Consider the following 27,505-nt stretch of genomic DNA (forward strand, 5'->3'; position numbering starts at 1 on the left):
CGCTTCGACTGAGGATTATGGTCCACTTGCTGCAGCAGAGAAAGGATAATTGTTTGTACTTTTAGTTAGACAATGAAGTTAATCTGCAATGATATTACTAAAAAACATCCTGATAAAACATTGACATCTTAAAAAGTGGCTTTAGACTGCAGCAATCAAAGTCTGGGGAGGTTTCATCTAGAAATGAACCTCCATGAGATCTAGAGAGTGCTTCTTGAATCCTGGAAACAGTGGTGGGTTCCAAAGTTTGGACCGGTTCAGTTGAACCGGTAGTAGCTTGACGGCCTGGGTCAATGGAACCGGCAGCGACCCAGGCCTGCCACACCCCTAAACTGGTTCTTCCGGCGACACCATACCCACCGCCATCTTGTTTTTTGCTTCTGCACATGCACAGAGCAATTTTAGTTGTACTGCACATGTGCACACGCGCGGCATGACCCTGAGCAAACTGACAGTTGTCTCTGCTGGAACCCAACCCTGCCTGGAAAGTACAGTCTTGTAGTTTTAAACTCTTCAAACATATTCCACATAAGCTTTTAATAAATGTGTCAGTCTGTAAGATGCTAGAAGAGTACTGTTTTCCTGAGTTTGTGCTAGTTTTGCTGGGCAAACTGAAAGTCACATAATAGGAAATATTTTATTATTCTTTTAAGAGGAGATTGGACAGCCATTTGTCCAGAATGGTGTAAGATCTCCTGCTTGAACAGAGGTGAGTTGGTGTTGGAATAGAGGACCTCTATGATCCCTTCCAACTCTGTAATTCTGTAAAACTCCTGGGATGCTTGCTTTTGGTTACACTTAGCCAAAAAAAGACAGCTACGTTTAAGCTTTCTTTAAAAAACAAAAACCTGCTTTTCACATTCTTATGGAACATTGAACTATCAATCAGACAAGGGTGCTGGATTCCCCCCCCCCCCCATGTGAGAGATGCCTATGCCTGGGATCATTTGATTTTCCAGGTGTTAAATGTGTCATGAAGGCAGGTTAGGAGCTGCTTCAGTGAGATAGCTGGTTGCTGGAGGCTGTAGATGGTTCTATATCCTGCCCCATACACATACAAGCCACTCATTTGCACTTTGGGGGAAAATACCTTTGCTATTTTTTCTAAGGCATTATCGATGACTATATCCAGACTCTGGGCCTTGGCTTACATAAATTTGGTGGTTTCAAGAATCTCTCTTCCTTTGCAAAAGATGACCATCATTTCTTCTTGAACTGACATCCATATTTTATTCAGGAGGATGACTTTTTAAATTTGTTTTCTTTATAGTTTCAAGTTAATTACTAATAAGTAGACGTAGCAGAGTGTTGCCTTCCCTGTTAGATAAGTGTAGGACTATTGGCTTGAACAGGTGTCTCCTTTCTGTTTGCCTGAAATGGTCCTGCCTTATTTACTGGGAAACAGATGCAGCCTGGCTCTGGGTAATTCTGGAGAGCACTGATGAGTGGAACAAGGACTAGGCTTGTATAGCTCTGTGGTTCTTCCCAGGCTGGATGAAGTGATTCTTTTGGCTCTTCAGGATGAAGAGTTATGCCCTCCATACTGTTGCAAAATGAGCTCTGTGGAAAGGGGGATGCTAGTTGCTTTTTCTCTGAGGATTCCCCCCCCCCCTCCCACTTTCTGTTCCTAGCCAGTCAGCAGTTCCCCCTTCACAGAAGTTAATCATTATGGTAGAGTTTGTGTTAGCTTTGCCGCAGAGTCCCACTCCTCTCTTCCAGGGAGGAGTGTGCTAGAGGAACGCTGCCTCAGTCATTTATTCTGGTCTGGAACTTAGCGTGCAGCCTCAAGGGGAGGGGAGGAAGGCTGAGGAGGGGTCTGGAGGCACTTTTTTTTTCTTTTTTTGCTTTTAAACAGCCCAAATAGCTGCTTTGAATTAATGTTGGGACTGTGTCAGGCATGTGCGTGCAAGCCCTTCTTCTATGCCTTCGACACGCTCCGCCATCTTAGCTATTCCTGGCTCCCTCGTTCTGCATTCAGGGGAGGCTGCTGCATCAGCAGCCCCGACTCTAGGCTCCCCGGCCACAGCTGCAACAAGGACCTGAATGCGTGTCCGGTGCACTTAATTAAATTATGCAATTCTCAACAATTAAACCGAATCTTCTGCCTTGTAATCTTGTCGATCCTGCCTGCTCTTTTTTCCTCCAGCTTTTGATTTAGACAGCTGTGCTTTTTTTGGAGGGGGGGGAGGATAGAGAAGCCGGTGCCAACAGAGGCCTAAAATAGAACATATGAAATGGACGGTGCACGTCTCTCTCTCCCTCTACTGTACATTGCTGTCAGAGTGCCAGGAGTGCATGCTGCGGCCCCCTCTCCCAGCTGCACACAAGCACCTTTGCCTGCTGTGTTTCTGTGCAGCTCTTCTGGAGCCAGTAACCAAGAGGAGGATGACGTTTGTTTTTGTTTAAACATGCAGCGGCGGCGGTAGAAAGCAGGGAATAGTCCACACCAACCATCTGCTACCTGGCTGCCTTCCATGCGCTCGAAGACAGCAGTGTGCCGATGAAGTGCCTCTTTCATTCTGTTGCCATGATAACAGTCCTTCAGATTTTAGCTGGGGAGGGGGGGTAAGGCGGGGAAGCTTTGAAAAGGTTATTAAGCTGCTAAAGTAACAAGCTTTTTATGGGCCCCTTTATGGAGATCGTTCTTAGAATTTTTGGGAGGGATGCACAAAGGGACAAGGAAGAGCAACATTTCAAGATAGGGACAGTGACCAGTTTCTACGTGAGAGTAAAGAGAGCCAATTAAGACAGGTTTCAGGCTGATCTAATCCAGGTATAAAGTTTTATGTCCACATGTACATATTTACAGATCAAAGCCATGGCTGGTGAACAATATAGAGGTCTCTGTGTGTTCAGAAAAGCTTTGCAGAATAGAACCAGGGAAAAAGTGCAATTATCTAGCATAATGCCCCTCGACAGCAGAGTGAAGACTCTTCATTGCTACTGTGAAACATTTTGCTGGTTACGCTTAGCCCTTTGACAAATGTGCTTGCGTGAAAGAAGATTATTCCACCTCAGCTTAGAACCAATTGATGTTGCCCTAATGGAGGAAGTGGGCTGCCTTTAAACTTTTTGGGGATGGGAGAATGCGGTGGGAAAGGGATCATAATTCAGTGATAACATGTGATGTGCCTGTAAAATTTCATGCTGGGTCTCCATTGCATTTTCAACAATGCCATGAGAGAGGCTTCCTCTTGGAACCTGGGCTCTTTCAGGTGAAACTTCAGCTACCAATTTTCTAGCTGCGCAATTGGGGAGAAACATGTTTCTCTTAAGATTATCCTAAGAAGCAATTTGGATTCTTGTGGGGATTTTTTTGTTTCTATCCATAATCACACCAGTGCTCTTTCAAAGCACCCATTCATTTGAGTGGACTTTGACATATTGTCAGGTTTTGTCAAAATTTGTAGTACAGGGGTCTCAAACTTGATTTCATTGAGGGCCGCATCGGGGTTGTGTTTGACCTCAGAGGGCCTGGGTGGACATGAGCAGGGTGAGCGTGGGGAGATCGATGTCACTTGTGTCAGGAGCGCCTGTGGTGACCCGAGTGCTCTGCCAGTAAAAAAGGGCTCCTGAGCTCCGTTTCCGGCTGCGATGCCCTCCTGCCACCCTCTGCCAGTGAAAAGGAAGTGCGGGGAGGGCTACATGTGGCCCTCCTGAGCTCCGTTTTTGCTGGCAGAGGCATGGTGGGCTGGTCCTTCGTTGTCTCCATGGCGGCCCCATAGGTCAGGTTTAAGCACCCGTGGGCTGGATCCGGCCATGGGCCTTGAATTTGACACCCCTGTTGTAGTAGATTGATTCTACTTTTAGTTTCATGTCCAAATGTGTGTGTGTTATTCATGAATGGCTTTGATGTGATGAGCAAGAGACAACCTATCCTCCAAACATATTGATTTCTTGATCATTCAGCCCCCTTGCCTATGAATAGAAGGATTTATTTGAATCTTACAGGGGAGAATGTCTGTAGAATTATAGTATCATGTGGTTTTATCTCTTCAGCCGGTTCTCTTGCTGCAGCTGTGTCAGAATCATCTATCAATCAGTGACTATTAGCCTTGAAGATCGAGTGACCGAGAGCCATATGCTGGGAGTCTACCAGGTTTTCTTGTGCAGTTGATTAGCCACTGTGAGAACAGACTGCTGTACTAGATGGATAGGGATCCGATCCAGCAGGGCACTGCCTAGGTCAGTGTTTTTCAACCTTTTTTGTGCAAAGGCACTCTTTTTTCATGAAAAAAATCACGAGGCACACCACCATTAGAAAATGTTTTAAAAATTTAACTCTGTCCCTATATTGACTATATATAAAGTGTTTTTCCCACGGCACACCTTACACTATGTCACGGCACACTAGTGTGCCACGGCACAGTGGTTGAAAAACACTGGCCTAGGTCAGTGTTTCTCAATCTCAGCAACTTTAAGATGAGCGGTCTTCAGATTTTAGGACTTGGCCTTCGCTCATCTTAAAGCTCTGCTGAGTTTGAGAAACGCTGGCTTGGATCCTTAGCTTCTGCCTTTCACAACGGATTCTGAGTAACTACAATTCAGTGTTTTATATGTATACTCTTCACTTGCCTTGCTGGAGCCCACCAGAAGTGGTGATGGTTTCAGAGCCAGTATATTTTCTATATTCTTGAATGTGTTTTGACACAGTTTTTATTCTTGCTTAACTCCCTTGAATATAGAAATAGATAGGATATAAATTGATTTTTTTTAAAGGACTAAATTTGTTCTTGGGTCTACAAACAGAGGCTTCACCTTGTCCTGCTTTAGTTTGAGGAGTAAGAAGTCAGTTTTGAGATGTCCTGGATGTAAAACCAGTCGCTAGTCAAATGGCAGGTAATTGTAGCTTAGCTAATTCTGCAGTGGGGAGATGCTGCCAGTTTAACAACTGGTTTGGTGAGTGCGTGCTTTGCGCACATGCGTGCGCCTAAAAGATTGCATGTAGCACTGAAAATGGAGCTTTTAGAAGCTCAGCTGCTTACTTTCCAAGTCAGCAACAGTAAATAAAACGGGAGGGGGAAATCAGCTGTGCCACGCAATTGGTATGAGCAGAAAGCAGGAAATAAAGGACAGGGTAGGGCAGGGGCTGGTGGGCAGGGCCAGCTGATCGTCAGAGGTACTGGTTCGCCCGAACCAGTACAAAGCAGCTGAATACCACCTCTGTAACTCTGGAGTGAAAACAAGGTTTCTATCTTCTCTCATAAATTTGCATGCCAGGAGTTTTGGGCAATATTTATCATTCTGAGGAATCCAGGTGTAGAAAGACATTTCAAAGTTTATGAAAGTCATAAACTAAATATAAACAAGAGCATTCCTATATTACATAAAAACATTGTTTGATTCTTGTAAAGCAGCGTACAAACCCAGGATCTCAGGGGAATTCTTCCTGTTGCAATCTGCACAGGTAATAAACGCTTGAGCAGTTTTATAGAGGGATTCATTCTTTGTGATTATTTGTCTGCCCCTCCCTCTGCAAACAAAAATGGATTTAACATTGATACCCATTGCAATATTCATTTTTTAGAATGGAAAACGAATTAGGGTCTTGCATTGTCTCAATCCCTGCAGGGCAGGGATGAGGTGCCATTGAGTGAGACCCTAACAGAAAAGTCCCTGGAGTTTCTTGGCCAAAGTAGTTCAGAAGTGTTTTGCTATTGTCTGCTTCCTAGGGCTGAGATAAAGTGTTTGGCCCAAAATCACACAGCTGGCTTTGTGCCTAAGGCAGAACTAGGTCTCCTGGTTTCTAGCCTAATTCCTTAACGACTACATACAATTATGCTTAATCACTGATGCCTTAACCACTTACACTAAGCCTGCATCTAACCATTGAACAATATTCCCCTGGCAATACAGTACTGATTTTCCTTCTTCTTCCTGTGACACTAGTTTTATCTCATTCCAGCCTATGACTGAGAACTTAGTTCTCCTTACCTATATGGTGTTAAAAGTGTTTTTCTCCTTGCTTGAACCCTATCCAAAGTCAGTCTTAAAGATTTAGTTACTTCTAGAGACAAGTCGGTGGCCAGCAGTGAGTAGGAATAGTAGTATAGCATAGGCAATGGAGAAAGCTCATATACTTTTCTGCCATCTCAACGATGATTGGAAAGAATTCCAGCTATGGGAATTCAGTGTGCCCTAAAATTATGATCTCTTCTTTCTTAAGGAGAAATCCCATAGGAACTTATTGCAGGTGTTAGCGGAGAAGACATTTGAAGTACCTTCAGAGAGAAAGAGAGAGAGAGAGAGAAAATGTTTAGCCTTAGGCTTTTTCTTATACACTGTTCATTGTTCACCTCTTCCTAACTTCTGAAATAAAGATGGTTGCTCTTTCAGATCTCTATTAAATTCTAATTCAAACTTGATGGACATTGTTCCTCAGAAGGTCATCCTGCTTAAAGTCAAAATAAACAATAGAAACAAAGGTGGCAGAGTGTTAGACAGGTAGATTAACCTGGTGTTCATATGCTTGGAAGTAAGTCTCTTAAAATGTACAAGACAACTGCTGTACTGTATTTTGTTTGTATGAATATAAGAGATCCTTCTTTGCTTTTGTATTGTGACCTTGGGCTCTTTTTAAAACCAAGAACAATCCCAGCATTCAAAGTCATGATTTTCTTAAGTAAATAGCTTGCTATGACTTAAAATTGCTTTTAAATTGCCTGATTGCTTTTCCTACAGGGGGTTAAAAAGTTTTGTGGCTGGAAAATAATTCTTTCTGACAAGGATTGAGACAACTCCATTAGTGATTTCCAATTTCTAACCATCATGTTACTCCATTTTAGAGAAAAGCTCCTAACATTTTCTTCTTAATTTTTTCTCCAGATGGGGTTGGAACTTATAGAAATTTTTGGCAAAACGATTGCTGGTAGCATTTCATTTTCAAATTTACAGTGTAAATCACATCCTTCCAGATAGCTTACTGCTCTTCCTAAAAATCAAATACAGCCATACTGTTTTATCATGAACAAATAAAACAAAAACATTAGGTAGTGCCAATTCAAGAGGTTCACCTATACATCAGGAAAACTCTGAGTCTGCCTCCAAAGATATCCATGTATTTTTATGGTGCCACCATCAATCCAGTGGTGGTTCATCAGAACTAAGCAGATCCAGCTGTTCAGCAAATATCACAAAAGAGATTTTTCTGCAACATGCTTCTGATTATGAAGAATGCATACCAATCTCCTACTCTTTTTGCTTTTTGATTTCAGAGGATGACATCCTTGGGCCTGCCATATCCTCTGCCTCCTAGTCTGTCAATTACCTGTAGCAAATTAGATAGGCACAAAGGAAAACCAAGCCTAATTCTTTTGATTGGGAACATATTTTAAATGAATGACTGTGATTAAACAGAGATCAAAACTATAGAAAAAATAGGAACACTTTTGCATTTTTCAGTATATGTCATTAGAATATTTGTAAAAAAGAAATCATCCCCAGAGATATGAAGTATAAAGTTTAAATCTGGTCTCAATATGGGGCTTGTAAATTGAGTGCATTTGTTATTTCACCTGGCATTTGAGAACAAAAATGTGATACTTGCCCTTAACTCAAAGTCACACACAACACAAAGTCACAGTTCTTGTTTATTCTTATATATTTATTATATAGCCGTACATATAATATAGCTTTATTTTTTTTTTCCAAAACTGGGGGAGCTACATTTGAAATTTTGAGAGCAGATTATAGATACTTGATAAATAGGCTGGTATTTATTTATTAATTTTATATGCTGCCTGTCTGCCTAGAGTGACTCTAGGCAGCTTACAAATAGAGTAAAAACAAGGTAAAATATTATGATCATAAATATTAACATTAATAAATACCAGTAGCAATAAGACATATACTGCTTCGTAGTGTTTTACAGCCCTCTCTAAGCGGTTTGCAGAGCCAGCATATTGCTCCCAACAATCTGGGTCCTCGTTTTATTGGACTTGAAAGGATGGAAGGCTGAGTCAACCTTGAGCTGGTCAAGATCAAACTCCTGGCTGTGGGGAGAATTAACCTGCAATACTGCATTCTAACTATTGCGTCACCCTGCCCACCACAAAGATGGCAAGGAAGGGAACAAGGCAAGAACAGGGCAGGATTTTCCCTCACTCCATTAACTACCGGTACCTATCATTAGCAACATGCTCCCATCAAGACCCCAGGCCAATAGACAGCTTTTAAGGCCCCTGTGGAAGGCCAAGAGGGTGAGTGTGCAGCGTGTAGCATGATACTTGTGGCCATTTATAAAAACTCCCGAAGACAAAACAGATGTGAAGTTCCCCCACATTCATTCTAGCATTCCTCATGTTTTCTGTCCCTGGAATTTTGTTTTGGTATTTTTCTGTGCAAGTGGACCAATTTTACCTAATTTGCAGACTTTTTTTGCATCTTAGAATATAGAATAAGTTTTAATGCATGTAAAATTGATTTTCTTTAGTCAATAAATTTAGTTTGCAATATATATTCAATATATATTGGGGAAGCCATAGACAATCCCTTAGTGGACCTGTTGTGATCAGGTTGTATCCAAATCCATCTTGGAATTCAGATTCATCTATTCTGGCTTTCTCTAATCTGGTGATTTCCATATGTACAGAAAACTGCTCCAACAATCCCTAATTGGCTACAGAAACCTGTCTGGGAGTAATCCTAAAACACTTAATTTTATCTATAGTTTTGCTTCTGCTTTTCTTTGGCTCCAAGACAGCATCACCAACATACAGGAACAACAAAGCCCTTTATCAAGCATCTGAAGTCTATAAGAAATTTACTGGAGGACTTGATTGGGGCATGACAGCTAAACTGTCCTTCTTTTGAAGGTGAGAACGTGCAGGGACTTGACTCTTCCCATGTACACATCAGTCTTCTGCAAGACAGCAGGTTCCTGTCTGTTGTAGCCATAGTTTGCATGGGAAAGAGCTGTAAAATGGAATAGAAATCTTTCCACCTGGTTTGAAACTTTTGACATTATTGGCCCAAGAACAAAATCACAACCAATATAATATGAGTGGAGCAAGAGCAGAACAAAGAAAATTTCAAAGCCATTAAGATACAGTTGATATAAAAAATCTACACACCCTTTTAAAAATGTCAGTTTTTTTTTGAGATGTAAAAAAATCAGACCAAGATAAATCACTTCATTTCCCCCCACTTTTAATAAGGCACATAAACTATAGAATTCAATTAAAAACAAACTGAAATCTCTTAGGAGAAGAGAATAGAAGTAGAATAAAAAACTTGGAATAAAGTGGTTCCATGAAGATGCACATCCTGAAATTAACACTTTGCTGAAATGTCTCTTGATTTTATGACAGCGTTCAGTCTTTTGGGGTAGGGGCCTACCAGCATGGCACATCTTGCCTTGGAATCTTTGCCCACTCTTCCTTGCAAAAGTGTCCCAAATCTATCAGATTGTGAGAGCATGTCTTGTACACAACCCTCTCCAAGTCACCCCACAGATTTTCAATTGGATTCAGGTCCACGTTCTGGCTGGGCGTTCCAAAACATTGATCATCTTCTGGTGAAACCATTCTTTTGCAGGCATGCTTTGGGTTGTGTCATATTGAAAGGTGAAATTCCTCTTCAACTTCAACATTTTAGCAAAAGCCTGAAGCTGCTTTTTTTTTTTTTGGCCAGAATGGCTGATATTTGAAACTGTTTATACTTTCTTCCACCATTATTAAAATTTCAGTTCCAGCTAAAGAAAAAGCCATCCCAAAACAAAATGCTACTACCACCATGTTTCACTGCGGGTATGGTATACTTTGGTGATGTGCAGTGTGGTTTCTGTGCCAAACTACTTTCAGAATTATGGCTCAACTTTGGTCTTATCAGACCATAATGCATGTTCCCACATGATTTTGTCAGATTTGATGTGGCTTCTGCAACATGTGGCCAGGCTTAGATGCTTTTCTTTGTAAGAAAAGTCTTGCCACCCTACCCCACAGCCCAGACATATGAAGAATACAGGAGATTGTTGGCACATGTAGTACACAATCAGCAGTTGTCAGAAATTCCTGTAACTCCTTTAATGTTGCTGTAGACCTCTTGGCAGCCTCTCGAACCAGTTTTCTCTTGTTTTTCATCAATTTGGAGGGACATCCAGTTCTTGGCAATGCCATCATTGCGCTGTGCTTTCTCTACTTGTGAAAGACTGTCTTCACTGTGTTCCATGGTATATCCAATGCATTGGAAATATTTTTGTACCCTTCTCCTGACTGATACCTTCAACAAAGAGATCTCTTTGGTGCTTTTTAAGCTCTTTGCAGACCATGTCTTTTGTTGTCAGAAACAACTGAATAAATGTCAGAACAAACTTACCAGACCAGCTGAACTTTATCAGGGTCACTTTAGTTGATGGTGTGCACCAACCACTATGTACCTCAGTGTGAATGTGATCGGTTAATTCTGAACACAGCCACATCCCTATTATAAGAGGGTGTGAACACTTATGCAGCCACATTATTCTGGGGGGGGGGGGTGTATTTTTCCCTCCTAAAATTTTTAGTTTGCTTTTTAATTGAATTGTATAGCTTACATGTTATATTAAAGGTGCATTTTTTTTTGAGTGATTCATCTTGGTGTGATTTTTTTACATCTCAAAACCTGGCATTTTACAGAGGTGTGTAGGCTTTCTATAACCACACTATGTCCTGTGTTGCTATCAGAAAAGGCCTAGAGTAGAAAAGGAAAACACCTGAAAGGGTTTCAGTTTTGCTCATGAGCATCAAGCTGTACATAGGTTAAAATTTGTTCAGGAAGGATAACAGCTTAGTCCTTTTAACAAGAACTTGAAGCAGCCAATGAGAACCTGAACAAACTGGCGATAAAATCCCTGCCATTGTTTGATTCCCCCCCCCCCCCAAGAATCACCCTTGGTGTAAAAGGGTGGTAAAATCTTTCCAAGCCTGAGAATGTTAAATGTGGAAAAGTGCTCATTTTCTGCCCCAAGCCATCCTGTTGGCTTTGACACGAAGAGCCCATGAAGGTAAAAGACAAAAGCTGTATAAGATCTGAAGAGAAATATAATAATGTATATACAGGTAGTTCTCAATTTACAACAATTTATTTAGTGATGGCCCAACATTATAATGGCACTGAAAAAAGTGACTTATGACTGTTTTTCACACTTAAGACTGTGGCAGCATCCCCACAGTCACATGGTCAAAATTCAGATGCTTGGTAACTGGTATGTATTTAGGATGGTTGCAGTGTCCCAGGGTCATGTGATCACCTTTTGCCACCTTCTGACAAACAAAGTCAATGGGAAAGTGAGCCTCACTTACCAACTGTGTTACTAACTCAGTGTTTCTCAACCTTGGCAACTTTGTCCTGTGGACTTCAACTCCCAGAATCCCTTAGCCAGCTGGCTGGGGAAATCTGGGAGTTGAAGTCCACAGGACTTAAAGTTGCCAAGGTTGAGAAATACTGTACTAACTTAACAACTGCAGTGATTCCCTTAACAAGCGTGGCAAGAAAGTTCGTAAAAATGGGGTAAAATTCACTTAACAAACGTCTTGCTTAGCAACAGAAAATTTGGGCTCAGAATAGCAGACTAACAGTCGAGGATTGCCTGTATTGCATATTATATGTATATGTATAAATAGCTGGGGGAAAACATCATGGAACTTTGTTTCTGTACATGATAACTGTAGCAAGATTATTTATTATATGCTCAAAGCGAAAAGGTTCAGCACTATCCTCAGTGAAGGAAAGGTTGGTAAAGATTATGGAATTTGCAGAGGACTAAATTGAGACTTCTTTGATTAGAGAAAGACAACATCTTTTTTTAAAATTCCACTTTATTATTTTATAAAAACTAGAGGTGGAAAACATGCCTACATTGTTCTGCCTCCTATTTTCACACAACAATAACCTACTGAGATACTAAGTTAGGCTGAGGGAGGGAGGGAGGGAGGGAGGGAGAGAGAGAGAGAGAGAGAGAGAGAGAGAGGAGGAGAGAGAGAGAGAGAGAGAGACTGAGACTGAGACTGAGACTGACCCAAAGTCACCTAGCCGAGTTTTGTGCCTAAGACTGGACTAGAATTCCTAGTTCCTAGTTTCTAGTTTGGTGCCTTAGCCACCAGACCCAACTGGCTGTATATTGCTGACTAAAAAACCTTATAGAATTTTGCATCAAACAGAAACAATACCTTTTATTTATGCTTTTGATGATTATAAAATATTAGATAATAGAAAAGAGAGCTTTCTTGTAACAATAAGAGATAATTATGCCATCATATTTCTACGTTTTGCTGCAGAAGAAATTGGAAGCTTCTTTCTTTTTGCCTCTTCGTTCTTTTCTTTCTTCCTCTTTTTTCATTCTTTTTTCATTTTGTTTTTATCTTCTGGTCAAAATTTTTACAATGCTTGTACACAAAAGCCCATGAAAGGATGGAATCCAGTTATTATGTGTTGTATTATTAGCTGATGGTTGTATACAGTTTGTTTGAAGGTCAGCTTAAACTTTAGAAAAGCAGCAACATCCCCCATTCTGTAACTGCCCTCTGCCTTTACTCTGAGAGAAATAGTTGCAAAGAAGTCCAGCAACTTCAGTGTCAATGGGAGATTTTGTGCAAAACCTACCTGAGTTTATTCTAGTGAAAACCTGCATCAGGAGCAGTGGTGAGATTCAGCCAGTTTGCACCCATTCGGGAGAACCGGTTGTTAACTTCTAAGCAGTTCAGAGAACCAGTTGGAAGATATCTCATTTGTGTTTTTCCCCACTTTGCAGGGCTAATCCTGTAAGGAAGGCAGGAAGGAAACATTCTGGTGTTGCTTCTAGCCTAATCTTTATTGCCCTGCTTACAGAAATTGCCTCTCTGGTTATCACTTATTGCATTTTAACAGCTAAGGCGAAGCTCCCATCAATGTGAGTGATGTTGAGTTGGCCACGCCCACCCAGTCACATGACCACCGAGGCCCGCCTACCCGCTGGTCATTAGGGCAGTGAACTGGTGGTTAAATTATTTGAATCCTACCACGGCACTCCTCAAAATTAGCTGTTTAAAAACTGACTTCGTTTCACCTCCAAGGGCATCAGATCCCTTTCCAGACTCTGTGACAGGAAGGTTTCCATAGTAGCAAATGTGATTCAAAGGTTGGAGCTGCTTCTGGTAAAAAAAAAACCTAGAGGAATAAAAACCAGATGAAACGACACAAACTGAATATGAGAGGATGTGCAGAGGTTATGCATGTTAATAGGTAATTACAGTATTACTCACAAATGCTCAATCCAAAACAGCTATGAGTGTGTCTCACCATTTGTGTGCACATCAAAGACAAGACTTGCAAAGCTTACTTTACACATCAATTAATAAAATAACAGACAGTTGGAAAGGAAGTAACAGGTAAAAAAAAAAACCTTTATGAGCAAAAGAAACGTGATTAACTTTCAGTTCAAGCCTAGCAAAAGATGAGTTTGGTACAAAAATGGGCTTAATTAAGGGTGTTAAACTCACGGGCCAGATCTGTCACATGCTAGCCATGTCCACCCTCGTTTTAGCGAAGGGGGAAAAGTCATGATACGTCATGTGATGAGAATGTGACGCCGCAGGTTTGACACCCCTGCCTTAAATTATTACCTAGCTGGACAAAGCAGCAGGAAAGGTCAGTGCTTGCTTTCTAGTTGGGATTTGGAGATGGCAGCTTCCCAAGAGTTGAATTGTTTGGTTCTATATTCCTTCATATCCCTTTGGTCAGCTGCATTCATTGCATAACTTGATTTTTTTTTTCCCCATCTGGAAAATCAGAAATATTTTCATTCTCATTCACAAGAAGTGATTCATAACGAAGTACAAATATCACCAATTTAGTTTTGATGGTGAGTACAATTGTGGTTTCTGTCCAATCATGGCATCAGTGCTATGTTATTCAAATTGTTCCTGACCAAAATAGTATATATTTATAGAGCAACATAGGCTCTGTAATGCAAATCAGGTCTCAACAGTCTCTTAGATCTCCCAGCCAGGCCAATGATTCAATTAATCTCCAAACTTTCTCCCCTGTGGTGTTTCACTATTATACCAACATAACTGAAGAGTTAATTCTCCAGAATCCATTCATATGTGGACAGTGAATACAACACATACAGCCCCCTTGAGAACACATTACCAGCTTGTTTATGCATCATTTAATGCCAGTTGTATGTATGCTGAATGTTTATGCCTTTGGGACAGAGTACGAACTTCAGCTGAGGAACTCAAATTCATTCTTCTTCACATGATATTTAGATAATATGTCAAAGTAGAATTCAGTTTATACAACTGTAGTAATTTATTGGATATACAATTATGTTACCTTATAACAAATGAACAATATTTGATACATTAAGCACAAAATATTGCAGTAAAACAGTTAAAACATTCTGGATTTAAAAATTAAAGATAGGTATAGTGACACATAGAAAGCTCACTTCTGGGTGCTTTGGAATATATAAATGTTAATTCTAGCCGGGCTAGTTTCCGGTTCCCATTTTTATTCACTAGTCCAGGTAGAAGTCATACCTCCTGTAATGCTAGTTATCTGAGTAAATTGATTGTAATATATATTGTCAGCTTTCTGTCATTCTTACTCATTGTGATGTCCATGGTGGTCTCTGAACTTGGTTGTTTGCCTTGCAGATGCATAATCGGTGTTAGTGGATATAGGATTTGCTCTCTGCTTATATGACATAGCTTGTCCTGGCAGTGTTGATGGGGATGTGGTTTTCTCCTTGGTAGTTCCTTAGTTTTCTGTTTTCTGTTTTCTGTTAGTTTTCTGTTAGTTTTCTGTTTTCTGATTGCTCGTTTGTCTGATATTAATCCCTGCTTATCTCACTGTTTGTTGCTGGAAAGGATGTGTTCCGATCTTTCCTTTTCCTTCTTAGCCTTTTATTATCTCTTTTGAAAGATCTGTAAATGTGCTTTGCCTCTTTGTGTCAATTGATGACTGATTTGTCTGAATGCCAAATTTCCAGAAATTCCCTTGCATTTTGGACTTAGCTTGGTCTAGGATGTTCACAAATTTCCATACATCTATGATTGAATCTGACCATGTGTTGTGATATGAAGAAGTTTTCATTGTGACTTCTGACTTCTAGTTGGATGCACTCTGCTAGTTTTCTCCATGTCTATCCTACAAAGTAGCTGCTGCAGTACTGTATTTGTAAGTGGCTCTTGTTTTCCTTCTTGGGCTACTAGATCTTTTGAGTGTTTCAGAGGGTTGTGGTTGGTTTATTTGCTATGGTGATGTCATGGCATTATACATAATTGTCTGTTGGTGTTTTGAGATGTTTTTGACGTATGGCAGTATTATACTTTCCATAGTTTGTGTTAGTTGTAGTGGGTTAAGTAGTCAGTACTTTTTGATAAAAGTGTGTAGATATTCAGTTTTTTGGAAGATGTGGTATTTGCAGTATGTTTCCTTTTTCTAGTGTTCTGGGTTGTGTAGTGCAGGGGTGTCAAACTCACGTCATCACAGTGGCATCACATGATGTATCGGGATTTCTTTTCCTTTGCTAAACTGGACAGGATGGGGCCAGCACGTGATGAATCCAGCCTGCGGGCTGCAAGTTTGACCCCCTTGTTGTAGTGCATTTATACTCATCCGAATAATGTACTTACGTAGCTCCTTATGGGACACTACGTTGTTACTTTGGTAATGGAGCCCTTAGTTAATGTGGATTGTTTTCAATCCTTGCATTTCTAATTGCCATTGTATTCTCTGTTGATGAGGCTATTGAGGAAGGATAATGTTTCTTCTTCTTTTGTGAATTTTATTCCACTGAAGCTGTTGATTTTTTTTGCGTGTCTTCTCTCTAATTGCTCTCTTTGTGTTATGATGAAAGTGACATCTACATCCATACTTTTAGTATTCAATAAGCATGTTGAGTACTGTAGTTTCTAAATCCTGCATTACAGTCTCTGAGTCCTGAGAGTGGTGATCCCATGAGTGTTTCCTCTGATGTGCTGGTATATTTGTCCATCAAACTAAATGTAAGTAGCGAGGCAGAAATTGATGAGATCCACGATTCTGGGCATTTCATCTTAGTATTGGCTAGGCCAGGTGTGGTTATAATACTGCTGCCTCTGGAATTTCAGATAAGCATCTCTTACCAGCTGGGTTCGCACAACTTGCAAGCTTTGGCTAAATGGATTGAGTGGTTTGCAGTTTAGCTTATTGTAGAAACACAGCTGTTGTCTTTGCATATAGTGTGAACCAGGCCACCCATTAAACCATACTAATGTAGCATAGTGTTTAATGTGATGCAATTGTGTTTAGCTAATGTGGCTTTAGTATGCTGGATGATCCCTGCCTTAGAACAGAGAATAAGTATACATTGACCAATCATCTAACACAGCATGAGGTTTATTTATAATTAGGAAGGATCCTTTCCTTAATGATAGCATATTACTTGCAGGTAAAAGGATCCAGGTTTCACTTCCTGTCAGAGTGAAGGGCTTTTGGGAAGTAGAATTATTTCTTTTCCCCCCCTGGTATCTTGGTGAGCTGTGGCTGCTAGATTAAATAAACCTTCCATTTGGTGGACTTCATATCCCAGAATTCCTCAGCCAGCATGGCCAATTATGAGAAGCCTGGGAGCTACTATTTCCTATATTTGGAAGGCTCCCATTCTGAGGAAAACTGAAGTAGATCAGATTGCCCAACTAGACATGAGACAGTTGCCTTCACTCCCAAGAAATTCTGGATGGTCTTAATGTAGCCTACCACTCACTAATCATAAAATCTCCAGAGCCGTAAAACCTAGAAACTGAAATTTGGCATGTTTGTTCCCCTTGGCTTCTAAGTGCTCTCTAAGAAAGGATTTTTCAAAATGACCATCAGATCATTACTATTTCTTATACAGTAATAAACACGCTCTGATGCTAAGTGTTCTACTCCCCCTCACCACCTGAAAAGAACTCTGTTTCAACTGCCAGTTGCCTCACATTCCGTTACCTCAGTTCAAACTGGCAGACGTTCCACTACCTTCACTCAGGAGCGGTCTGGAGCTCCTTACAGTATTAAACATCGGTACCTCACCAAAATGTCTATGCCTTCCACTTATGGAACTGCTTTCGGACTCAAGGCAGTGGGGGTAATATTCCCTTATGTGTTTCAGTCACTGATCACCGCTGAGCCAATTGATTGTGAACCGAATTTATCCTGCACAGCCCAATCACATAGTTTCATTGTGAAGCACGGGTATCTGGCTAGTGGTTTATAAACTGCATGTACCAGTAGTAGTTTGCATGCTGTTTGAGACAGAGAATGTTTGTCTGAGGATTTGTCACTCATCTTTGCAACATATGCTGCTGGAGTTTTATTTCGGAAGAGCTATTCAACAAGGAAATGTAGTAACTGGGCTTCCCATTTATTTTAGGCTCAGGCAGCTGGTTCGCCACATACTTCCCCCACCCATGGGGCTGGCCGCTCTATGCCAATGCCAGTCAGGTCCACATCTGCTGGTTCTACCCCAACTCATGTACCCCAAGATTCACTTACTGGTGTTGGTGGAGACGTCCAGGAAGCATTTGCACAAGGTGAGCCATAATACACATACCCTTGTGTGCATGTATTCATAAATGTATGAGGGAAGAAGTGTGGAGGGGAGAAGATAAAAGCTCTAAAGTGCACAATTTATTTTAGAAAGTATTTTAAAATACACTTCTGCAGAAGAACACCCAAAGCATCCACTGTGTCCTATAAGTGCTCTGCTATTATTCCACTGATTTCTCTGTGTTTCACATATGCAGGGTTATTATCTAGCCAATTTTGTGTGATTCATGCAAACTGCTTGTTAATTTTCTCTTAAGCATGTCACGCGGTGGGAGATGGAACATGCTCAGATCCACTGCACTGCCAGCACCTGATAGCCCAAGTACTTCTGGGAGGTCATCCCCATAGCCTGCTAAAACAGCAAGGGTTGACATTGCCTGAGGTGTACATAAAGTCCCCACTGGGACTGCTGCTATGGCAGCCATTTCTGCTGCTGACTACCTCATTCCTTCTTCGCGTGACTTCTCCAGCAACTGCAATTGGGAGAGTTGGCAGGAGCTCTTCTGCAGCAGGCAACGGAAGCAGCTGTGACTGATGTTCTCTTGATACCACATTTTTTTTCTAATACTGCCCCTCTTCCCATCACCACAGTAGCTACCACCTCCTCCTCAAGTCACAGCTGCCTCTTGTCCCCAGGAAGGCCAAATGTTCACTTATGAAAGGCACAGAGGTTATTGTTGCTGCTGCCATGATCACCACCTTCCAAGGAATTGCCACATCAACTATACTTCATCTCTTCCTCAGCTTGGTCACTTTGAGATAATGAGCCAGGAGTCAAATCATCCATTGACTGATCTACATAGTCAATGAATGCATAAGTGGGAAAACACCCTTAGGATCAGTCTTTACATCTACGATAGGTGCAGATTCTCACCAATATTTTCTGGAACGCAGGCCATCCTAGCAAAGACAGAACTTATCTTTGGATTGGGGAATAAGAATAACTTTGACTTTAGTTATTGAAGTCCACAATATAAAAGTGTTATAGTAGTGTTACAGCCGCTAATTTTCTTAGAACAATGAGTTTGCCTATTACTTCACCCTTTCTCAGGAACTCGGCGGAACCTCCGTAACGATTTGCTGGTAGCAGCTGATTCAATTACCAATACAATGTCATATTTGGTGAAGGAGCTTCATTCAGGTATGCAAGAAATTTCTATATTAATCTAAGCAAGAGACTCAAGGAATCTGAATTTTGGGTGCCAGTAATGTTTCCTGTAGTGAGGCTTTCAACTGAGAATTAGTTCAAATGTTAATACAATTTTCCTCAACAAAATAAGTTGAAAGAAATACGTTGTTCTAGGGCAGTTTTTCTCCATCTCAGAGCGTTTAAGATGTTGGATTTCAACTCCAACTGAATCCACACATCTAAAAGGCGCTAAGATTGAGAAATACTAGTCTAGGATGGTAGATTAAATAATTTATTTACTTTATTACTTAATACAGTATTTCTTTATGGAAATAAACTTAATAAAGTAAATAATAAAGTAGGAAAATTTAGGAAAAGTTGTATTTATTTTATTTATATTTTATCTTCGTGCTAATGAGAATCATTTTGTCTCGTGCTTATCTGAGCACATTTATTTTATAAATAAAATAAACTCTACGCTTTGGTTCAAGGCATAAATATTCCATAATCAAACACTTGCGATCAAACATAGAACAGTTTTTTGGCAGAATGGAAGGCCAGCCGGAGGAATTAACTAATTTCAAGGATAGAGGTGAAAATATTGTATTGCCCAAATGGGCTGATGGAGAATGTGAAATACATTTTCTTGAAGAAATTTAGATAGTTGTAGGTGATGATATACAGTTCGCTAAATATTTAGATTCTTGATTTTCCTCCAGATGTGTTGCCTATAATTCCCAAAGGCCCAAGGCCCACTCCACACTTGGGTGCTTGGAGCGGTAGTCAAACAAATCTGGAAGACAGCCATAGTTTGGAGAACAGAGGCCCAAAAAGTACATGTATATATCAAGAGAGGTTAGCTTTAAGGACAACCTAGACATAATTCATAGACAAATTGAAATGTATCCTCCAGCATAAGGAGAAAAAGACTGGATGCCTCAGGGTAATATATTTTAGAGACAGTTCTGCAGCTGTCCTTTCTTTTTTAATGACTAATCATTCATAATCTACAGCTAAATAAGTGAGAATCTAGACCAGTGTTTTTCAAACTTGGCAGTGTCAAGGCATGTGGACTTCAACTGCCTGGATTCTGTAGCCAGCATGTGTACAGCATTTGAAAAACATTGGTATAGGCCAGGGGTGGGCTTCAAAATTTCAGCTACGGGTTCTCTGCTTGGTTGCTGGGTGGGGTGTGGCCATGGTGGGTGTGGCCTGGTCTCCTGCACCACAGTTGGGGGGGTCCTTTTTCGCCTTGCCCAGGCTCTGGAGGATTTCCTCGAGCCTCTGGGAGGTCAAAACCTGCCTCCCCTGGGTTCCGGAGGCCTTCCCGAAGGCCTTTTTCCCCCCCCTTCCTGAGCCTCTGCATGGGCCCTGCTTACCTCGCATCCAAAACGAGCCGCATGGAGACTGCTGGGAGGGGAGGGGTGGGCAGGGCCAGGGGTGGGATTTGGAGGTTCTCCGAACTTGGGCGAATCCGTAGCAGCCCACCCCTGGTATAGGCCTAACAGTTGCAACTTAGACAAGATTAGAGTCCTATTCCTTGGTTCCTCTTTAACTACCAAAACAAACGAGCAGGTTTGGCTCACAAATCTGGCACATGGATAATCTACTTTCTAGGTAGACAAAAAGGCTAATCATCGGTTTCCACTAGAATATTTAAAAGGCTAGAATCAGAAATGCTGAATTGATTTTAAAATCAAACCACACTTAGATTTAGTTAACTAAGTTAGGAAGAATCTGAATTTTTGAAAATACTTTACAATCTCATGTTACAGGGCAGTATTCCTGGAGCTTTACAAAATCAAGCCATTTTCATTTACCAGCTGGTGAAAACAAAATAATTATATCTTACTTTTTTGGAGTAACTTCTAAAGAGGGAAATAATTTGTTCCTTGGATGACCTAGACACTAGGCAGTTCCTTCTGCAGCTATAGCTCTGTAGCTTGTCATACAAGAAATCATCTGGGTACATATGCATGTAGATTTTGATCTAGTTCTCTTTGAGTCATGACCAAGCAAGGGAATAAGTCAGGCTAAACAGGTCACAAAAAGGTCACAAAAATGCACTGGAGAAACCAGATGCTGGAGCTGATCAGAATGCAAACTCCATAGGGAGGCCAGGAAAGACATAGAGAGTGCTGTCAAATAGAATTCCAGTGGGTAATCATAGCAGGCCCACAAATAACTTAGTACTGGTGACATCCGGTCCTTCTCCTAGCCAAAATGGTCACGTGATTTACATGTGATGAATACAACTAGGGAGGGTTCCTGAAGAAGAAACTAGGTTTGCTGTCAATTGGATGCTTGCTTTGGACTAAATTGTTTCTGTAATATCAATCTCTGAAGGGTCCCAAGAATCTACTCAAGCCCTCTAATATTTCATGCTAGTCATATATCCATGGTCTTGTGGTATAGGTAATAGAATGTGACACAATTACAGCAGCTTATAGGGTGTTCTGATTTATTCATAGAAAGCAGTCTTGGGCACTCCAGTGCTCTTTCGTACGGTAACTAAAACAAGGATTGCAAAAAACCAACAATTGCTCCTCGCACTTGCAAATACATGGCCTTTGGAGATCACATGCTAATATTTTCATGATATTCTTCAGGTCTTTTTGTTTAGTTGGGAAATTGCTGAATGTTTTTGCAGAACCATTCAGGCACATTTAGCCTCTGTGGATTCCAGAACTACATCTCCAACAGTATAGAATCCTGAGGGTCTGAACCGAATTGGCCAGACTGTTTTTTTGCCATTTGGAAATGAAAAGATGCATAGAAATTGTAAAAAGTGGGATTTGTTCAGCATCCAAGTTCTCTGTGTTGTGCTGAGTTCTTTGCAGTTCAGGCAAATGATAGATGAAACAAACTGCAGGCACCCACTTTGATGAGAGGGCAGACAAGGAGTTCCTGGAAAGGTATCTAACCCCTTCTCATTTTGTAAATTAAAAAAACAGTTGGAATTAGGACTCCTCAACAGCTAATGCTGAGCTAGGCATTTTATGACTAAAGTAGCCGTGATACAACAGCATGCTTCCCAACTCTCTCTAACTATGTTGAGCCCGGTTTCCAAACCTTACATCTGTATAATCTGGTTTTTTCTGATCTACAGCATCCCGAGTGACTGTTAAAAGAATCAGAACATGATTTCATTAGACTCAGCCAGGGAAGCCAAAAGGAGACATGACTTAAATCCAGCCCTTCTATCACTACAAAATAAAAAAAGCAGATTAGTTACAATCTTGCCGCAAGGATTTTCCATAAAGGCCATAGGTCTTTTTATTTTAATAGGTCATTTTAAATGTCATTATCCATGCTCTTAAGCAAACATAGCTGATTGGCCACGAAAGCAAGTCATCTACATCTCTATAACATGCTCATCTATGCTCACTTTCGAAGCCAGATAATTGTGAGCTCCATTGTCCTATGTTGGACATACAGCAGTGGTGCAAAAAGGTAATTCCAGCATCTCTTTTTATGATGCCTGCAGAGCCCCTAAGAATAGATGGGGCTGAAATACAGCCCCATTTTTAAAAGTTATAGACAATTCAAGTTACAAAGTCAGCTCTTTAAAATTTACATAGGTTTAAGGAACCTCTTAAAATCCTGAAGCCTAAAATTGCCCTCCTCATTTTGGAATATAAGCCAATATTTTGGAATATAAGCCAATATTGCATTTGTACATTCCTCTTATTACTCTGAAAAAAACAGAGACTTTATAACAGTCTTATTCCTCTTCTCTTGTGAGACATTTCTTCTTTCTTGCTTTTTCCAACTTTATGTCCACCATATTCTATGTGTACTCCAGCTGACCACCCAGCTCCTTTCTGTCCTTTACTTAGGAAAGTGTCTACATAGTGCATATTTTAAGAAATGAATTTTACAATATAACTTGAAACCAACATATATGGGATATGAGGTTTTTTTCTCCCCTGCTGGATGAACACACTCAATCTTTAGAATCTTGTTTAATTTATTTTGATGCAACCTCTGCTCAGGAAGGTTAAGAGGGACTGTAATATATCCTTTGTAGAATGTACCATTCAGTTCTTTTAATTTCACAGTTCTGTTTTCTGTTAAAAGGATGTTTGATTGTCCCTATCTGGTTGAAGGTTTTTGCTTCTGGGCTCCAGATAGAGTCTGAGATCCAGACAAAAGCTGCCTTCTTTCTCTTTGTTGGTCATGCCATCTTGAAGAAGGAATCACACCTTGAGTCACCTATGAGCCATGGTGGTGCAGTGGTTAGACTGCAGTACTGCAGGCTACTTCTGCTGATTTCCAGCTGCCTGCAATTTGGCAGTTCATATCTCACCAGGCTCAATTTTGATTCAGCCCTCCATCCTTCCAAGGTTGGTAAAATGAGGACCCAGATTGTTAGGGGCAATATGCTGACTCTGTAAACTGCTTAGAGAGGGCATTTAAAGCACTGAAAAGTGGTATATAATTGCTATTGCTATAGAAAAGTAGCAGGGCATTACTGCTCTCTGCTCCCAGATGGCCCCTCACTTTTTCTCATTGCCACTGGCTTTTTTCTGTCTTAGGGGGAGAGGAAGGAGGTGAGGAGGAGGAAGAGGAGGACAAGATGCAGAATGGGAAGGACCGAGGTAAAAGCAGAGCTGTCGTGACTCTTTTAAACAAGTATATGGCAAGTTTTGGAATGTGCTTAAAAAACCTAACACACTTCAAATTTAAAACATGTCAATGTTTAATCAAAAACCTGAATCTAAGTACACATGGCATGCTTCACCTTGTTCCCAACATCGCCATGGGTATGAGTTGGTCCTGTTGCGAGGGATGTATATTTGCCAGCTGCAGCAGAGGGCTCCACAAAAGACTCTTTTAGCATATAGTTTGTAATGATCAGCTGGATGGCTTGCCATTTTAACTTCTTACATTTTGGTTAATCAACCTTAATAGTGTTAGGTACAAAAATAGCTCCACAAAGCCTAATATGGATGGAGACCAAATGGCATGGAAACGGAAGCATTTGCAATGTTAGTTCAATATCTTTTCAAGACAATTATCTGTGACACTGAGGATGTCACAGATGTGGTTGACTTTCATATGTTTGTGCACACATATTTGCTCACCTATTGGCGTATTTCTTCCACCAGACATTTCATAGTTCCTTATTATTCATGGAGTTCACTGAATGGTGCACTACTAATTTAACTTGCATGATTTGCCTTTGGATTACTATTATTTTTAAGTTTGTTTAAAAATTGACTAAAACCTAATAATGCTTCTTTCACTGACATAATGTTCACATTTTAAACATGAAATAAAAATGGCTTTACCAAGCTTTCTTTTCTTTCTGCAGGTTAAATAAAAAAAATCTGGACAACAGAGGTTTAAGTAAGTGTATGACTATTCTGTTCCAAACAAGCAGAACCCATTGTAATTCTTATAGTTCAATCAGAAACATTGTCCACCATTTTCTCTTCATAGACAGACAGAGAATAAGATAATAGCAGAGTAGTTAATATAGGTGGGGTGGGGCAAATATCCTGCTACAGATATTTATGTGCCTTCCTATTGGTTGATGGGTGTATTGATGGCTGATGATTGGTTGTTGTTTCCTTGTGCTGCCAAGCCCTTGGGCAGATTTACCACCAGCTTATCAGGTACTTAGGCACCAAGGGGTTGGCAGCACAAGAAACAACAACCAATCGCCAGCCATCAACACACCCATCAACCAATAAGAATGCACTACATAAATACGACTCACAGAGTAGCCCCCAAAGCACATATTCCACTTTAGAGAAGTTTCCTGAAGATGGGCCCCAGCACAAGTCGGAAATCTCGGAAGAATAAACCTGTGGTCCTGGTGTCGACCCAGATTGAATCTTGCAATGTTAATTGCCCATTTCATGTGAACATTTTGCTGGAAGTCACTTCTGAGTCTTTTTAGCCCATCTAGATTCTAGACTAAAAAGAAAGTTGAGTCACTTTTCTTCATGGCAGAGTGAACTATAAATATAAATTACACATACAACCCCAGGTTTAACACTGCTCTCAGCCTAGCTAAGAATCATATGCAGCAATGTTCATAACTTATGATCTTTCCTGGCTGATGATCTAAAATATTTGTTTCCAGTGAGTATTGCTTACTAGGTTTCATATTTTAAATATTGTTTAGGAAGACAGAATTCTATCAATGCAGAGGCATATTTGGGGGAATGTGTACTCCACTGACAATAGCAAACTCGTGTGGACTTTAGAAAGAATTATTTTCCTCCCAAAGTTTACATCTAGCACCTTTGACACATTAAACATATGTATGTTCTGCACCAGAGCTATATAACGAATGCTGACAATCTTAGTGATAACTATCCCACATAGTACAGGTGACATGTAGTTCAAATTGTGACCTTTTGTAGCAAGCTTTTGGATTTCACACAACCCAGAAATATCTTTCTTCTGCCAAGAAAACTGGTGTGGTTTAGGCGTATCCTGACAGCATTCATTCAGAGGAACCAGATTTCAGCATTTCATTTTATAGTCAGACAGAATTCTCAACCTCAAAGGGGATGGGATGGGAGAGGGATTGGGAATGTAAGAAATCCTAACGTTGGAGATGTCACTGTGATGAGGTCTTCACTCTCAGTATTACAGGTCTACTAGCGCTTAGTGGAATTATGCCAATCTTGCTTAAAATGCTTTACGCTCTACTCTTGCAGTCAGCTAAGAGATCCCACTGCGTTTCCAGTGAAGTGCTGATTCAAAGGGAATTTTTTCTTTCATGTGGGCCTTGGAGCCCTAAAGGAATCACCTACTGGGACTATGATCTGGAAACAATTTGAAATGCCTGTAGCTTTTTAAGGAGATGCACATGGCATGTGTATGCAGCAAACAAAAAATTGTTTGAAGCCTCATTTAATGTTTTTGGCTCTCTACAAAAGAACCTTGACAGTAGGAGAGACAGACAGAAGATAGACAGAAAAGAGCAAGTTAGCTAAACTGATCATTGGCTAAACTGATTTTTTTAGTCAGATTTAAATTCTGTGTGTATCGCTTATAGGACAGGTCTTCTATGAGATTCTCTCTGTCTTGATACAGGTAACAAGGTGTGAGCTCCTATTCTAAAGATGTCTCCACATCCTTCAGAAGAGGCATGATCCAACTGACACATCCACAATTGTGAAGCTGTGACTAACACAACAATTGCAGGGAGCAGTCTTCTTCCAACAGACACAATGGCTTTTCTGGGGGGGGAGGGCAGGGCAGGGGGCATCTCCTTAAATTTGCATGTCCTATTTCTGTAGGTGTTCAGTGCTAACTGGACAGAGCCTCATCTCTGTTTCAATGAGAAAGCTTTTTGAATAACGGCTTCTGAAAATGCAAGCCGCCTTCCTGTGAATTCTCTATCTGGGCTTCATTGTTCACACCTTATCATGCTCTGGCAGTTAACATTTGTGATCTTCAAGTCCCCCATGAGCAGACTTGCAACCAGCTGAATTTCTTCACCAAGTAATGGAGATGAATGCTGGCTGTGGATTCTGATGTGGCGGCTGCCCCTCTTGCCTTTTCAGAATGCGGGTCTTGTCTGTGAATGGCAGGTTGCTTGGGTTGTTTGTGAATGCATGTCACACAACAGTGCCGGTGAGACAGATGGTGGTGCTGCCAGGAGGCAACTGACTTGGGTACCATTAAAGATAGTTTAGTGGTAAACAGATAGGTCTGACCCACAAGGTTGGTCCAGCTGGAGATTTCTCTCTGTCAGCCCTATCAAAATGAATGAGAGCATCACTAGAGCATTATCACTACCATGCCCTGTGCAGCTGGCTTGTTTCAGTCAGGATGGTATAGCGTTTTTGACTTGGTAGATTGTGCCCTTGGTTTCATTTTGTGAAATGGGCATTAATGAGGATTTTCACTGTTAGCAGTCTAGTGGATCTTATACCAGTCCTGATGTCAGGAGAAGGATGGGGGAGAGGTCCCGCATCTGGCAGCTACCTATAGAAATTCTCAGAACAGGTGGCTATGTGGTTGTTGCCTTATATGATGGCTTAGTGCAGGGGTGTCAAACTCAATTTCATTGAGGTCTGCATCAGGGTTATGTTTGACTTGGGGGGGGCAGGGTAGGCATGGGCAGGGTGGGTGTGGCCAGCTCAATGTCACTCATGTCGGGGGCGCTTGTGGTGGCCCAGGTACTCTGCCAGTGAAAACAGGCTCCCGAGCTCCATTTTTCAGCTGCAATGGCTTCCTGCAACCCTCTGCCAGAGAAAACGGAGCTCGGGAGGGGCCGCTTTGCAGCCCTCCCGAGCTCCGTTTTCACTGGCAGAGACACCGCGGGCTGGTGCTTGCTGTTTCCAGGCTACCCTGTGGGCCAGATCTAAGCACCCTGCGGGCCAGATCCGGGCCGTGGGCCTTGAGTTTGACATCCCTGGCTTAGTGGAAGAAAGCTGTTATAAGCAAGGACTGCTATCACCTAATGCCCTTTCCAACATCTAATGCCACTCAGTCTGTTACTCTGGTGGCTGAGAAACCTCTCCTCCCCTTTTATCCATAAGTGATTCCCTTTTTCTTTCAGAAGCTTGTTCTGAAGGAAATGTGGAGTAGCCTTGGAGTGAACTCCGACTGAGCTGGCTGGGTGTACTGGTTCTCCAGGGAGCACTTACAATTTCCATATTGCCTTTTAGGGGTAAGAGAAAGTCATGCACAAATATTCAACTGATTGTTTTTGAAGATCTGAAACTCCAGTTGTAGGACCAAGAGCTTCACTTTTCTAAACCCGAATTTGTAGAGTCATATAGGATGTTCTACATCTATCCTATTTTGTTGGTCCATATTAGGTAAATGAAGTGCTGCTTAGCCTTTGTATTATAAATAGTTGCCTGTAGCTAT

The 27,505-nt window shown here is 41.1% G+C and overlaps 1 protein-coding gene across 9 annotated transcripts in view; it reads left to right on the plus strand.

Annotated features, from left to right (window-relative positions):
• Nucleotides 1–26,743, plus strand: part of DTNB (dystrobrevin beta) — a 126,890-nt gene extending 100,147 nt beyond the window's left edge. For all 9 annotated transcript variants that reach the window (XM_032215968.1, XM_032215973.1, XM_032215967.1 and 6 more), the window contains 5 exons: nt 17,357–17,516; nt 18,584–18,673; nt 23,200–23,262; nt 23,979–24,013; nt 25,718–26,743. In XM_032215968.1, coding sequence (XP_032071859.1) covers nt 17,357–17,516; nt 18,584–18,673; nt 23,200–23,262; nt 23,979–23,983 — 318 coding nt within the window. In that variant the 3' untranslated portion in view covers nt 23,984–24,013; nt 25,718–26,743. The remainder of the gene's footprint in view (nt 1–17,356; nt 17,517–18,583; nt 18,674–23,199; nt 23,263–23,978; nt 24,014–25,717) is intronic.
• Nucleotides 26,744–27,505: the final 762 nt, after the last annotated feature.

Source organism: Thamnophis elegans, chromosome 4, assembly GCF_009769535.1.
Source record: "Thamnophis elegans isolate rThaEle1 chromosome 4, rThaEle1.pri, whole genome shotgun sequence".
NCBI classification, from domain to species: domain Eukaryota; kingdom Metazoa; phylum Chordata; class Lepidosauria; order Squamata; family Colubridae; genus Thamnophis; species Thamnophis elegans.